Source organism: Astatotilapia calliptera, chromosome 10 (genome assembly GCF_964374335.1).
Source record: "Astatotilapia calliptera chromosome 10, fAstCal68.1, whole genome shotgun sequence".
NCBI classification, from domain to species: Eukaryota; Metazoa; Chordata; class Actinopteri; order Cichliformes; family Cichlidae; genus Astatotilapia; species Astatotilapia calliptera.
In genome coordinates, this window is record NC_137431.1 from 33498710 (window position 1) to 33512860 (window position 14151).

General features: G+C 39.6%; 1 protein-coding gene across 2 annotated transcripts; it reads left to right on the forward strand.

Moving 5' to 3' along the window:
* The first annotated feature begins 1227 nt into the window (after positions 1 to 1227).
* Positions 1228 to 11308, forward strand: LOC113030132 (homeobox protein CDX-1-like). 2 transcript variants are annotated; one of them, XM_026181295.2, is made up of 4 exons: positions 1228 to 2002; positions 6359 to 6469; positions 7008 to 7156; positions 8061 to 11308. In XM_026181295.2, exons 1-4 carry the CDS (start codon positions 1534 to 1536, stop codon positions 8304 to 8306), a joined length of 975 nt encoding a protein of 324 aa, XP_026037080.2. In that variant the 5' UTR covers positions 1228 to 1533; the 3' UTR covers positions 8307 to 11308. The 2 variants fall into 2 exon arrangements, with proteins under 2 accessions (XP_026037080.2, XP_026037081.2); XM_026181296.2 differs by lacking the exon at positions 6359 to 6469.
* Positions 11309 to 14151: the final 2843 nt, after the last annotated feature.

Below are 14151 nucleotides of genomic sequence, written 5' to 3' on the forward strand. Positions count from 1 at the left end.
CAGTAAAAAGTTTTTTAATCTTTTCCACATTTCATTTCATATTTTACATGAACTGCAACAGATAATTTCTTAAGTTCAAAGGTATAATATTAATATGAGTAATTCATTAAAATATACGGTAGATGAAAACATCTAAAAACACAAATTTGAGAATAATAAATAAATAAATAAATAAATAAATAAAACAAAGGAAAAATGTGTTTGACCTGTAAATATTAGTTATTTTATTTTTCGTCCAGTTATCCTCTTTTTAAACACAGTTTTATTTTAGTTATTATATTTGAATGATGCTGCACAAATAAACACTATATGAACTTTGACAGAGAAAAAAATTATTAACCTAAAGCGAAAAGCTGCTTCTGTTCATCTGCCTGTGAAATACTCAGATTTGAATCATTTATTAGAAATCATTAAATCTGGAGACTAAAATGAGGGAAATGTGTCTCACTGACAGGCATCAGAGGAACATGATCAATATTAACCTCCTAACAGATCAGCTGATTACTCAAGATAAATAGTTTAACCCTTTAAATACTTTGATGAACACAGATGATGTTTTATTTACACTCTCTTCATACGGATTAAACAAAATAGGAATCCAAAATTGAAATGCTTCGTTCATGATCTTTATACGTTTTGTCCACATGAAGAAAAAGTTTCCCCTTAAATGTAGAATTCATCAAGAAATGGATCATTTTTACAAAAACGTTTAAAGCCTGATGATTTACAAAGTATTTTGTTTGTTAAACCTTTAATGAGTTTATTTATTTGATATTTAATATGTTTAGATTGTAATTGCATGCATTTTAATTATAAACACTTTGATATCAGATTTTTTTTCTCAGTTCGAGTTCACATTTTAAGATTTCTTCCATTTAAATTTCAGCTTTTTGAAAAAGAAATTCAAGCTCGCTAAATAAACGTGTCTGAAGAAAAGATCATATTGAAAGTGTGATGATTAAAAAATGATGGATGGCTCGGTCTGCCGTCTCTCTGAGGACATATTAGCTGTTTTCTATCATTTTGTCGGATGGTCTCCGTCCCTTTGATGGAGGCCTTTGAAGTCCAGCAGCGGACTGTCATGCAAATGGAGGCCGATAGAGAGGAGCCTGGGACGGGAGGAGGCGGAGGTGAGTGTGGGAAAAACCTGCTGTGGAGTCTCAGTTTTTATCAGGGTTTAATTCAGAAAGAGGTTTTAGTTTTAAAATAACGAGGATGATGTGAGGAGGAAGAGCAGGAGTGGGTGGAAGTGAAGAGAGGAAGAAGAGCGCGAGAGGAAGAGAGGCAGCGTGTAAGGGTGGTGAGGAGAGGTGAGGGAGGGAGATAAGAGCAATAAAAGTGAACATGTGACTGCTGCAGTTTTTAACGGGCAGCTGATGGAGACGGCACAGAGAGAGAGAGAGAGCGCGCGAGCAGGTGGAGGTGTGGACAGGTAGACACGCGCGCACTCAGAGATTGAAGTTTACCTGCAGACCAGGTGAGAGAGGCAGGCTGGATCCGCAGTATGCTGAGGGAGTCCCCTCACCTGGAAAGATGTACGTGAGCTACCTGCAGCTGGACAAGGACCCCGCCATGTACCCGCACCAGAACCCGGTCACGCGCCACCCGGGCCTGAGTCTCAGCCCGCAGAACTTCTCGGTGCCCGCCCCCCCGCAGTACCCGGACTTCGCCTCCTACCACCACCACCACCACGGCATCGGCAACGAGCAACACCCGGCCCAGCAAGCCCCGCCGGCGGCCGGTGGCTGGAGCCCGGCATACCCGCCTCCTCCGCCCGCGCGGGACGACTGGTCCTCGCATCCCTACGCGCCTCCCGCGGCCTCCGCCGTGACCGGTGCGGTGGGCACCACCCTCGGATTCGGGCCCACGGAGTTCCCCGGCCAGCCGCCTGCGCTGATCCCCGCCTCCCTGAACGCCTCCGCGGGGCCACTGTCCCCCGGCTCCCCGCGGAGGAGGACCCCGTACGAGTGGATCCGCACCTCCGCGCCGCCCAGCAACCCCAGTAAGAACCCCACACCTGTTCCCTCTTAATGCCGCTGATGTACCTGCTAACGAACACCCCAACAATAGCCAGGTTTTTACCTTTAACCCGCTCATGGTTTCGCCTTTAACCGCTTACTCGTCACTTTTCAGCTGCTTGTGGTTTATTTTATTCCTGAAGCAAACCGAGCTCCAACAGTCTGTTTGACATTTTAATATGAGGCTGATATGAGACGCAGTGATACTCAAATGTCTGCACATGTGTACTCAGGTTGGAGATAGCGGCCGCCCGGCACGAAACACGCTTATAATCGATTGATCGGCCTGAGATGAAGTTTGGTTAACGACAAACGAGCCCCTCCTTTTGACTCTTTAAAGTTCAGCAGCAATGATCCTGATAATGGTTTCTTTTCCTTTCATACATATTCTAAATAAGCTGCATGTAGCCACTCGTGCTCACAGTAAAAAATGATTTAAACGTTATTAATCCGCATAATTGACTTTTGTAAGGCTTAAATTTTATATTTACTTAAATTCCGTTTTCCCCTTTTACTTATGCAGATTTATTCCTGAATAATTTCCCAGATCGTTTTTTATTTTATTATCTGGATGTAATCGTCGTCACTTTGGAACTTAATTTAATTAATTTAAATTTGAACCTCATCACTGACGCTCTATTTATGTATTTATTTTAAACCGCTGTCATTATTTTAATGATTTGGTTTCCTTCAGACTTTCAGATTAAAAGCTCCATATATCACCATGTCACGCAGCTTCACCTCAGTTCGGCTTAATTTGATTTCCTGCCGCTATTTTATTTTAAATTTCTTGCCCAATATTTCCATTCGTCCCATTCAGAGTATTTTTGAAACCTTTTCTTCACGTTTCACTTCTTTGCACCGATTTTGACTGGTACTCGATGTTTATTCGTCGTGGAGGTTTGAACCTGCAGAATGAGTTGGTGCAGCTGTCAGGACATGACGGCTGAAGCGTTCCCACCGGGTCCCGGCCTGTCTCCGGATCAAACGTGTGAAGCCGGTTTGAAGCCTTGTAATGTAAATGCGCCCCGCTGGTCGTGACTCCGGGCAGGCTGAGCTCGGCCTTTGTCCTCCGCTTGTCCCTGGGCGGAGAAAACAAGAGCCGACAAGATAGTTCCCACTTTGAAGTGGGAAGTGTGAATTTGGCTCAGGCTCCGCGGTTTCTGCAGCTCTTACATGTCACAAAACATCTTATCAGCTCTAAAGAAATGATTGTTAAATAACTTCAGCCTTGCTTCATAATGCGTTTTTTAGTGATAATAATTAAAAGCAATAAAATCAGTGAATCAAACTGAACAGCAGGATTGACTGGTGCACGGGAGGAGTTTCCTTTTCTTTTTTTAATCTTACTTCCTAATATAAAATAATACAGGGTCAGTAAGATCTGCCTGAGTGTTTGGGATACGCCCTGTGTTTCACACACCTGCTAAAAACTACCTTCAGCTTTATTTCCCTGAAATGACCTGAAGTTGCATTTGTGATGGACATGAAAAAGGATTTGTTAGAAACCTGCAGAGATGAGAGGTCAGTAAGAGGTTAACCACCGTCCATTTTAAGCAGGGGTGTATCCAGGAATTTTACAGCAGGGTGGCACAGAACGGGGGAGGCGGGGGCCACAGGTGATTAAAATGTTTAATAAAAAATGCATGAATCTGGTGTAGAAAACGTTCTGTAGGGAGCCCGATTCCCTATTTCATATACATGAAAAGTGGCACTGCAACAGACTTTAAACATCATTTATTACTTTATATTGGATAATTGTTTTGCAGCCTTTTAAAAACTCTTTATCGTAAAGGGTCCTGTTAATATAGAGGTTTAGAGACATCACAAAGAAAAGCCTGAACACAGCTCTCTGATTTTGATAGATTCTGGTAAAAAAAATTAATAATTATAGTCTCTATTATCTTTTAACTTAAATATGTGTTTTTCATTTTACATATAAATGAGAAATAAATAAGTAATGTTAGAGGATAAAGCATCTTTCTTTGGGGAGCTAGAGCCGGACTATCAGGTGTTTCTGAACATGAAGCCAACTCAAAGGTAACAGTCGGCCTCTGTCGACCTGCCGCCACCGCAGGAAGTCTGCAGCTGTGCAGGTCGGTAAAGAAAGATTTAGGTGAGTGAGAGTTGCAGCTGTTGGCAAGTAACTTTGGGCTTTTTTCAAAAGCTAAAAAAAGCCCAAAGAACAGTAGTTTGATGCAGATGATGCTGTTTTCAGATGTATTTAAAGCTAAAATCATCAGTGAGACTAACATCTGATTAACCGCCATCCTGCAAGAGTCAACATTTTTGTCAGTAAGAACATCCCAAAACTGGAGGTGCACATGACATACAGGAGAAACCACTAAAAATGACCTCACGCTTCGACTCTGCCAGTGACAGAGAGGGGATAACAAACAGTCAGGTGAATCTTATATTCCTCCACTAGATCTCATTTCATTCTCTGAGTATATGAACTAGGTACTGGTTAAGTTAATTTCATCTTCTACTCTATTGTGGATGTGAATATTTAGTTTTGTACTCTTATTATTATAATTTACTGCTTCTGTTTTTATTGGGTGAGACTTGGGGAGCTGTTTTATTCCCGTACTCTTTGTATTTTCATGTTTTACGGCTGCGTGCGGCGCTTAAACGCAAGACTCTTCTCTATGCATGTTGACTTTTATGACAATAAAATAGTGGTTTACATCCACGGAGTCTCGACGGGTGTTTGGAGTGAAATCTGAGCTGTATTCAGCTGTAGTTTTATAGTAAACTGCTGCATGGGAAAACACGCATTAGAGCATTTAACGATGAGGTCATCATTTGCAGGAATTTACTGTTAATAATAAGATGTAAGAATACAGTAAAGAGCTGCACATTTACTCCTGGTAATCAGCTGTAACTCTGCAATAGAAGCTGTAAAATAAAATGCAGTACTTTTCTCTTATTGGCTGTAAGTTTAGAGTGAATGTTTAGTGTTTGTGTGGATTGTCCTTCAAAAACAGACCTGGACTCGTTTGCTTTTTCCAACATTTCCATATTGTTTAGAGTCATATCAGTTTCCCTGTTGTAGATACAACGTCTCATAACTGTGAGTTAACATCCACAAGAAGCACACATGGACTCAGAACCAGGTTTCGTTAAAGCAGAAATTAGGAAATGAGCAAAAAGTCCTTATTTTTCTTGTATTTGCTCATCAGTTTTAGCTGTCGGTGCCTCTGAAAGCCCATCTTTGGCTCAGTCTGTGCCGTGAGTAAACCTCTCTGTCTTTTTGATTTACGCTCCTTCATTAGCGTCTCCGCTCTCTCGGCTCTTTATCAGCTGAAGGAGAATCAAACTGTTGGTTTTTACTTTCCAACAAATGAAGCAGAAACTCTAAAGTTCAGACAGATGTTCCCTCTCAAACTAAAATGTTTGAGTTTTAATTCGCCCCGGTGAGCGATTAGAGCACAGACGGGGGTGGCACGCTGCTTATTGAGCTGTTGTGTGTTTAGTGTTAATATTGAATCAGAGCGTGTTAAAGAGCCATGAAGGCCTTTTTAATTAACCTTAACACAACCGTCTTGCTGTTATGTGCACACATACATTCACATAGAAATGGAAAATCGCAAAGAGACAAATTCTAATCTGTCTTTGGCATGACTTTCAGTCTCTGGTTTAATCTTCAGGAGGTTTGGGGGCTTTTGTTTTTCACCCTCCGTCAGGGCCCATTCTCTCAAAATCCATCAATGAAAATGTTTGATTTCTTTTTCTTTCCCCCTCCACCACAGTTCCTAGATATGAATACATCATTTTTCATAACAGACAGCACGACCTTAAGATTTATGTATTTCTTGACAGTTAAAGTAACAAAGTAACAAATGTAGGTAACAGAGTATATTTGTGTTGACTAAAAGGAACCAGGCTTTACTGCCTAAACACGACTGATTACATTTCACTGTGCTTTTCTCACAGCAGGTGTCACGAGGTGTTCGAGGTCGACATACAAAACTCAAACCTTTGATCTTTTTGTCCTGATTCTGAGACACATCAACAACTATTGTGTTGTGTAATCTTTTTACATAAGAGTGAATCATTTCAGGGGTTTTTTCTTTTTCTTTTTTGAAAATAATAACATAAATAATGCATTGCATAATATGAAGTGTTTGCAAATAAATAAGCTAACTGTGTGAGTTATTCATGGGATCCATTGACTTATTGGTTAAAAGCACTCTTTAAGCTCTTGGGTGTTTTGGGAGTCCACTTGCATTGTGGGTAATGTAGGCACCTGAGTTAAGGTGGGGGAACAGTGTAGTATACAACCAATTTTCAAAGTTTAATATTTAACTGAATGTTTGAACAGCTCGTTTCATTTTCAGCGTTCACAGTAACACACGAACTCCGGGACCATAAAGGAATAAAAGCAGATAGGGCTCTGTTTTATGCAAATGCAGCCGAGGCGGGGAGTCAATTTGAATGCAGGAGTCATGGTAAGAACACGCAGCTCCATCAGGGTTACAGCAGTTTGTCTCACAGGTTTATAGCACATAATATAAAATGCTTCCACTACATACGCTTCATTCACACTTTTACACACTAATAGATGGTGTGATTTTTGTGTAGCTGAAGCAGATGATTAAACATGGAGGTGTGAGATGTCCTGTGTGCACTGAAGCCATATAAATTATGACTTCAGTGCACACTGCTTATGTAGAGGAATAGCCTCTAACAGAGTAATATGCTTTTATGGGACTTGGAGTAGTTGTAATGTGATTACTTGACAAGTAAATATATGTTGTAGCTTGGCTAATTGTAGCTAAATTATTCATCTTTCTGCTAAAACTGCTTCAGAAATTCAGCTGACATTGCACAAATCCAGCATGAGCTGAGTGATGCAGCGAGAAAAGTTAAACTGACGTGAGCCCCCTTTAACTTTGCAGTGATTACCTGCAGGGGGCGCATCCTGCAGAAGAGACTTCAGCTTTTCATATAAAAAGTTTTAAAAAATGTTTTGTTTCTGTTTTACAGATGGAAAGACACGAACTAAAGACAAATACCGAGTGGTTTACACCGACCACCAGCGGCTCGAGCTCGAGAAGGAGTTTCACTACAGCAAATACATCACCATCAGAAGGAAGGCGGAGCTTGCCACGGCACTCAGTCTGTCAGAGAGACAGGTACACAAAAGCTAAATGTTTTGTCCTGTTACTGAGAAAGACCACTGAAATATTTGATTGTCCTTTTAAACTAACACGATGGTTTTTTGCACTGACATTATGTCAAAATATAGATTTTGTCAAGTATGAAGAAAACAATTGAGATTCTCCTTTGTTTTAACTGCACAACTTAAAGGTGAAGTCAATAAACCCTCGCATTTATCTCGGCACTGGGAGGATACTGGGTAGGAGGGGATTTATTAATGCACTTCTTCATTTCTTGACACTAAGGCAAACACTAGTAAGGTGTCACATCTGGATCTTTAGCCTGTAAATAATGCTTATTGTTCAGAACTGATATACACAAAACCGACTGTATCATCTGCATACATTCGGTGATTAATTAGTCAGACTGGATCCAATTTAAAAAGGAAAAAAACTGCAGTTTTCAAAAGCAGTATGGATGTAGAGACACTCAGAGAGGCTTCTGACCATTGGGCAGGTTTTTTTGGGTGGGGGGTGTTTTGTTTTTTTTAATTCTGGCATCTCCTGTAGCTTAGACGTTAGACGAGTTCCTTTAACCCTGGAGAACCCATGGGGTCAAATTTGACCCCATGGGTTCTCCAGGGTTAAGCAAAAAGAACGAAGCCTTTAACACTGTTAAAGTCCTCAATTGCGATGCTCGTAGAGTGTCTGCAATCAGAGAACAAAGACTGAAGAACTGTTTGTTTTTTCCCAAACGTAATCTTAGGTTTCAGAGCTCAGACTGCTGTCACTAATTATAAGTTAGATCTCAAATTAGTTCAAATTCTTACTGATCGTGCAGAAACAATAATATGTTACTGAAAAAAACGTGCAGTAGTTGGAAGTGTTTGAATAATTCATGTTAATCTGTAAACAATGTCCGACCTTTTTTCTATCCCAGGTAAAGATTTGGTTTCAGAACCGGCGAGCAAAGGAGCGCAAGATCAACAAGAAGAAACTCCAACAGCCGGCTTCCTCAACCACTACGCCAACCCCTCCCACCGGCAGTAACGGCAGCGGCGGAGGAGGTGGAGGCAATGGCCTCCATGCAAACGGGAGCAGCAACGTCGCGATGGTGACAAGTAGCAGTGGGAGCAACGGGCTGGTGTCTCCTTCTCTAGCTCTGAACATCAAAGAGGAGTACTGAGGACGATGTTTTATTGGACACTGACTTCGGGATGTGGACTAAAAATCCTGAACTACAGACTGAGACATTCATCCTGCACATTGCTGTTTGCCTTCTTAAAGCTAAAGTTCACTGAAAATCAGAGAAATCTCAATGAGACATTTTGCTAACAACTTCCAGTCCATCAAATAATTCCCTGTTGTGATTGGATCTGAACAAAAAGGAATCTCTGCAGGTGATTTCCATCTGTCGAAGGATTGGTCAGTCATTAAAGGACAACCATTCGATGTCCAAGACTAACTTTGTGGTGGGTGGAGCTCTGTATTTGGGGAAAAACACATTTTTCACCTGTGACAGATGCTGTTGAGCTCATCACTGCAAATTGATATTTATAAAACAAGTTTTTTCAAACTCTTTAAACAAAAGCCCGAGTAAAATAACAGAGGTACTAAATATAATGCTGACTTTGTGTGCATTGTCTTCTCACACAGAATAGTCTCTCTCCTTTTTCTTTCTTTCTTTTTGTGAAATATTCGTGAGTATAGTGTTTTAAATATTTCATTTAGCTCTATGAAGAGCTGCAGCAGGAAGATACAGGATACAAACTGTACCGTCAGTGTGGAAAACAGTCGTTTTTTAACACTAAATATACTTTAAAGAGGGTATTTTCAAATTATATTAAGTTTGTAGAAGTTTGTTTTCAATTTAATATTGTTTCAATGTTGTTAGAGTGAAATCTTCTTATTTGATCCAAACACTAAACTATAAATGTTATGAGTGTAGCATGAACTAACAAGGTGTGGAAACAGCTGGTGTTCCTCACAGCGACAGCCCCGATGTTACTGATCATAAAACTGTCTCGGATTTCGTGCTAATTTAAATATGACAACTTTTTTGTGTGAGCTTAAAACCCTCGAGCCAGAGCTGCTGCTGAACTTGGCTTGTGAATTCAAAAACTATCTTTTTTCAAAAACTATGTTTTTGAATGCATGAATATGGCACCATGATTGCTTAAAAGGAAGTGCTCCTTTAGTTTGAGTCCATTTTTAGTGTCACCCAGTTTAATGCTGCATTTAATTGAAGCTGGAAATTGGGAATTTTCAAACACAGTGGACAAAGTCCAGATATTGAGCTCAGGGAAGTTCACGACTCACAACATGTAGAACTCAACGTGGACAACTGTAGAAAACTATTAGCTTAAGTGTTTGCATGTCTTTCTGCAGCTTTCTTCATGGTGATTTTTAGGGACCATCTACTTTCAGCCTGTTCAATTAATTTAAAGCTGGAAATTAAGTAGTTATAGAAAAGTTTTTACAAGCTGCTTGAGTAGAATCAAATGTGTTTACTTTGGACTCCAAATTCTGAGACACTTGTAGTCTTTCAGAGTTTCATATTCAGTCAGTTATACCAAGAAGTAACCATTTATTTAAATTTGCCATCCATCAATATTTCAGGAGATTTAGATGTGACACACAGGATGAAATTCTGATTTTGAGAGCAGATTCTGGATTTTTGGATGTTTCTTTTTAACATGTTAGTGGAATAACTCGTCCTGAGACATTTCTATGTCCACGTGCTTCTTAAAAAAATCAAATATTTTTTTATATTTTGAACTGATTTTTCAACCAGGAAAGTTTTGTCTTTATTTAAGACTTGAGCTTTGTACATGAGAAGGTTAAATGAGACTTCCGTAGGCATTGGTGCCCACTTCAACAGAAACCTTTGTTTCATGGGGTTTGGTTCTTAGCCTCACATCAGCTCAGATGTCATCAAACTGACCCTGATTCACTCTTTTTGCATCATGTGATCAGCTCATGTTTTACTACTCAAAACAAATCTAGCATTCATAAGTCTCTTCAGGGTCTTTGCACTGTTGTTTCACTGAAGCCTTGGATTCCTTACTCTTTACTAAATTAAGTGTGTTTTTCTTTTTAAGATATAAGAAAGTCACTGAAGTGACGCCACCCAATGTTCTAAATAGATCCTGTAATTTGTTTGTTTTTTGGTTGGGTGTGTTTTGTCTCGTTAAAGTGGATTATGTTCATTTCCAGCTCCATGTTTTATTCTCGAGCTCTGTTAGAGCTTTTCTTCATTAAGGGCTCATAACAATGATTCCCGATTGGCCTTGGTGCAGTGCCCTCCAACTTTAAAGCACACTTTCTTCTGATTGGTAGCCTGCTGACGGTGTCCATGTTTAACATGAACATCTACCACTGCAGATGAAATGGGTCCACTTTAAACTTGTACCCCAAAGTCTCTGGAAGCAAACAGAAGCATGAACTGATTGCTTTTCTTGTTGTTTTACTGGCTGGTGGCCCAAAGGGTTAAAGCAACATGTTTGTAATGTGAAACGGGTCCAGCAGATCACCTGTTAGCATATTAAAGGCCCAGTGTCTTCAGTTCACTCAGGATCTTCTTCAGGTGACAGAGATTTAGTCAGCCAGGTTACAGTAATGCTGATTGTAATGGATAAAGCTGTGAAAGTAGCAATCCTGGTTTCTGTGTATGGTAGTTAAACCTGATTTTCCTGGTCACTGCAGCACCTGGAGCTGGTTTCCAGCACTGAGTGGGTTATTTTTCTCTTTTTTAATGAAATTGTTCACTTTAGAATGATACGTGACAAAAACAAAAACTTTTAAGTCCTCACATTTCAGAAGTTGCAAGGATTTTACTTGACTTTAGACTATTAAACTGAGACACTGTGAGAAAAAGCTGTTTTTCGGTCGACTTCAACAGACAAAATACTAACATGATATCAGAACAGGAAGCTACATCCCTCCAGAATAAGGCCCAGATGGGACTACTTTCACTAATCTGGTTACTTTAGTGCTTGTAAACCTATTTAGTGGCACATGGATGAGTGAAGCAGTGGTATGAGTGAGTAAAATCAGTCAAATCTTTTTTGTTGTTCTGCTCTACATACAGTGAATGTCTTGTAAATGTTTATGATCTCACCTGTCAGACTTTATCACATGTATATTTTCAAATGTAATTTTTATTAAAAAGGAAAAGCTTTATCATAAGAGGTTGATGATCTCTTTTTTTCATTCACATAATTAGAAAAGCAGCATAATGTTAAAGAAATGTATTTTCCAGACTAAACAGAACGCCCGAGTGTTACAGTGGAGTTTGTCCTCGAGGCAGTGCTTCTTGGCAGAACTGCTGTCGTTTTTTTCCTGGATGTTGACTGGGAGGAAGGGCTGCTTTAAAGCTGAAGTCAAAGAGCAAAAGTCTTGTGCAGTCAACACCACTGATAAATAACTGGGTGTAACATGATGGGCTGCAGCTGATCACAAGAAAGTAATTTCACTTCTTTTAAACCTCACTGGTACACATCCACGCTACAGCAGTGTTTCGCCTGTGGTTTTAGTTTGTTGTTAGGTTGCTGTGATGTGGTCATAAGACATCAATATTATGAAAATAAAATCATGTAATGCTCTTCATAGGTGTTAGAAGTTTTGAAATGCACACGTGGGTCTTCTTAGCTCATTCGTAGGTTGTTACTATGCAATGCGATGATTATGTAATATCTGATATGAATAACAACCTTCAGGGGCTGAAGATCTACCTGTGTGCTAAGTTTGGTTGCTTAACTCCTGAATGTGTAGAAGTGTTTGAAGGCAACAATCAAACAAACATGTATTACAGTAAGGCTGTACTGAAAAAGACTGCAGGGTGCTTCTAGATTTATTCGGGTCTTTCAGTTCAGTTAATCAATATTAAATATTTACAACGGGACACCCTCTCTCGATGGCACCTGCAACTACAACAGATGTGAATATGAAAAATACCACAAGAAAAATATTATTTTTATAATATTTTTATAAAATAATATTTTTCACCTGCATAGAGCCTCTTTCTGACCTAAATCCCACCCAATCTAAGTGTGCGTATTAAATAAAGCAGGCCCAATGACGGAGCCCTGAGGAATTCCACATGTTGTGAAATCTAGCTTTTAAGTATTTTAGGTTCCTTGACTCTAAGGAAAGTTTGTGTAATTGTATTGTCCAGTACCAAGATCCAAACTAGAGAACAAAATCAAATTACAGGCTCCCCCTATAAAACAGAAACTGGGAGGTCTTGAGTATGTTAAAAGAACATCCAACATGTTTGATTTCCTTCAGTTTAAAAGGATTTAAATTGCAGGTTGAGCACCAACAAAAATAAAGGAAGCTGACTCGGATAAGCAGCATTTAAAACAATTTATCACAACATTAAATAATAATTAGAGCTGATGAGTAAACATCGTCCTTGCAGACTTTGGATGAATGTTGGTGAGGCGACATTATTGAAAATCTTCCATGTGTTGATGTTCACAACCAACCTGGACACCGGGGCTTCGTTCTTCCACAATGTACAGCTTTAGTTTTGGTATCCAGCTTTTGCATTCTTATTACTGTGGAAAGGAAAACTGGATGAGGTATACTTTTCGGTTCAGAAGGACGTCCACACAATGGTCAGAGTGCACCCACTCCATCCAAATCCCTTTGTGCTTTAGGTTATCATTGTAGTTTAATAACCATCTTTCAGGGTCAAGTGGTAAACTCGGGTCTCAAAGCCAACATAGTTGCGTGCACACACACACACACGTATTTGCTAACTGATCCAGCAGTTGAGGTGTGGTGTCCAAAGGGCAGAGAGGAACACTAGGCAAACAGAGCACAGTATCCTGCTATCTGCTGTGTGTGTGTTTGTGCGTCCATACTTGGACCTTTGTCCTTCTCAGATCATTTTGCCTTCAACAACGTTCCTATCTTAGCTCTGATAGAGACTATCAGCAGTGTGTGTGTGTGTGTGTGTGTGTGTGTGTGTGTGTGTGTGTGTGTGTGTGTGTGTGTGTGTGTGTGTGTGTGTGTGGTGATAATGGTGACAGGTAAAGAGCTATCTTGAACTTGAGGCCACGAGTAGATGATGTTTTACACAGAATTTCATAAGTTCAGTATCCTGGGAGATTTACTAGAGCAATACTGATTGTAAGACTGTAATAAATCTGTTAGATGTCATATGTTGAACAATATAAATATGTAAAATGAAGAATGTATTAAAATAATATAGATACATGTTGTAACATCATGATACATTGATATAGAAGATTTAATATCCAAAGAGTTACGTTGTGACATGATGATGCTCACCCAAACCTTGTCCTCTTATACCAGCGTCGTTGTTTTCTGCTGTGGTTCCCTGTTTTCTAGACTTTAAGCATTTTATGGTGGCTTCTTTCAACAGCTTGATCAACAATCAGCAGCATAATAAATGCAGAATATGCACTAACTAAATGAACACAGCAACAAATACTAATTGTCAGCAAATGTGAGGTGAAGTCAGTCATGAGGTCACTATTCAGGGCTAAGTTGAACCTTCAAATGTGCAAATACATATATAGTAGTAGGAACTGTACAAAATATTTGTATATGCCAAACAGACGCTGGCACTGACAATGTCGCAAAGCTTCATTACGATTGTCTAGGAGGAGATAGGGAGCATACAAACATACATAATAACTTCTTCCCATAAAGATGTTATGAATGGAGCGACCAAAGCTGCTTTTTGTAGTGGGCTTTAAATATGTTTATTTCTGCTGTGAGGTTTGTGCGACTGTCACACTCACCAAACAAAGTGATGTTAAGTGTTCACTTCCACAGTTAATCAAGATTATTAAGTCACTGAGAGGAATTCTAAGTGGTCTAGCTGGCATCTTTGCTTGAAAAATCAACTTGAATTGCAACGTAAAGCATAAATCACAACAATGTCAACAGGAATATTAATTATGATAATCATTTTGTATTTTTCCATTGGTGTAAGAAGGTATTATAATGAGTGTAACATCAACATTTGTTTTGTGCTAATGTGCAAAAATACAGAG

Excerpts from the sequence above, each read along its gene's own strand:
- LOC113030132 (XM_026181295.2), top strand. The coding sequence starts at position 1,534 with ATGTACGTGAGCTACCTGCAGCTGGACAAGGACCCCGCCATGTACCCG. Across the intron at positions 2,003-6,358 it reads CGCGCCGCCCAGCAACCCCA|CGTTCACAGTAACACACGAA; the intron begins GTAAGAACCCCA and ends TTTCATTTTCAG. Across the intron at positions 6,470-7,007 it reads ATTTGAATGCAGGAGTCATG|ATGGAAAGACACGAACTAAA; the intron begins GTAAGAACACGC and ends TCTGTTTTACAG.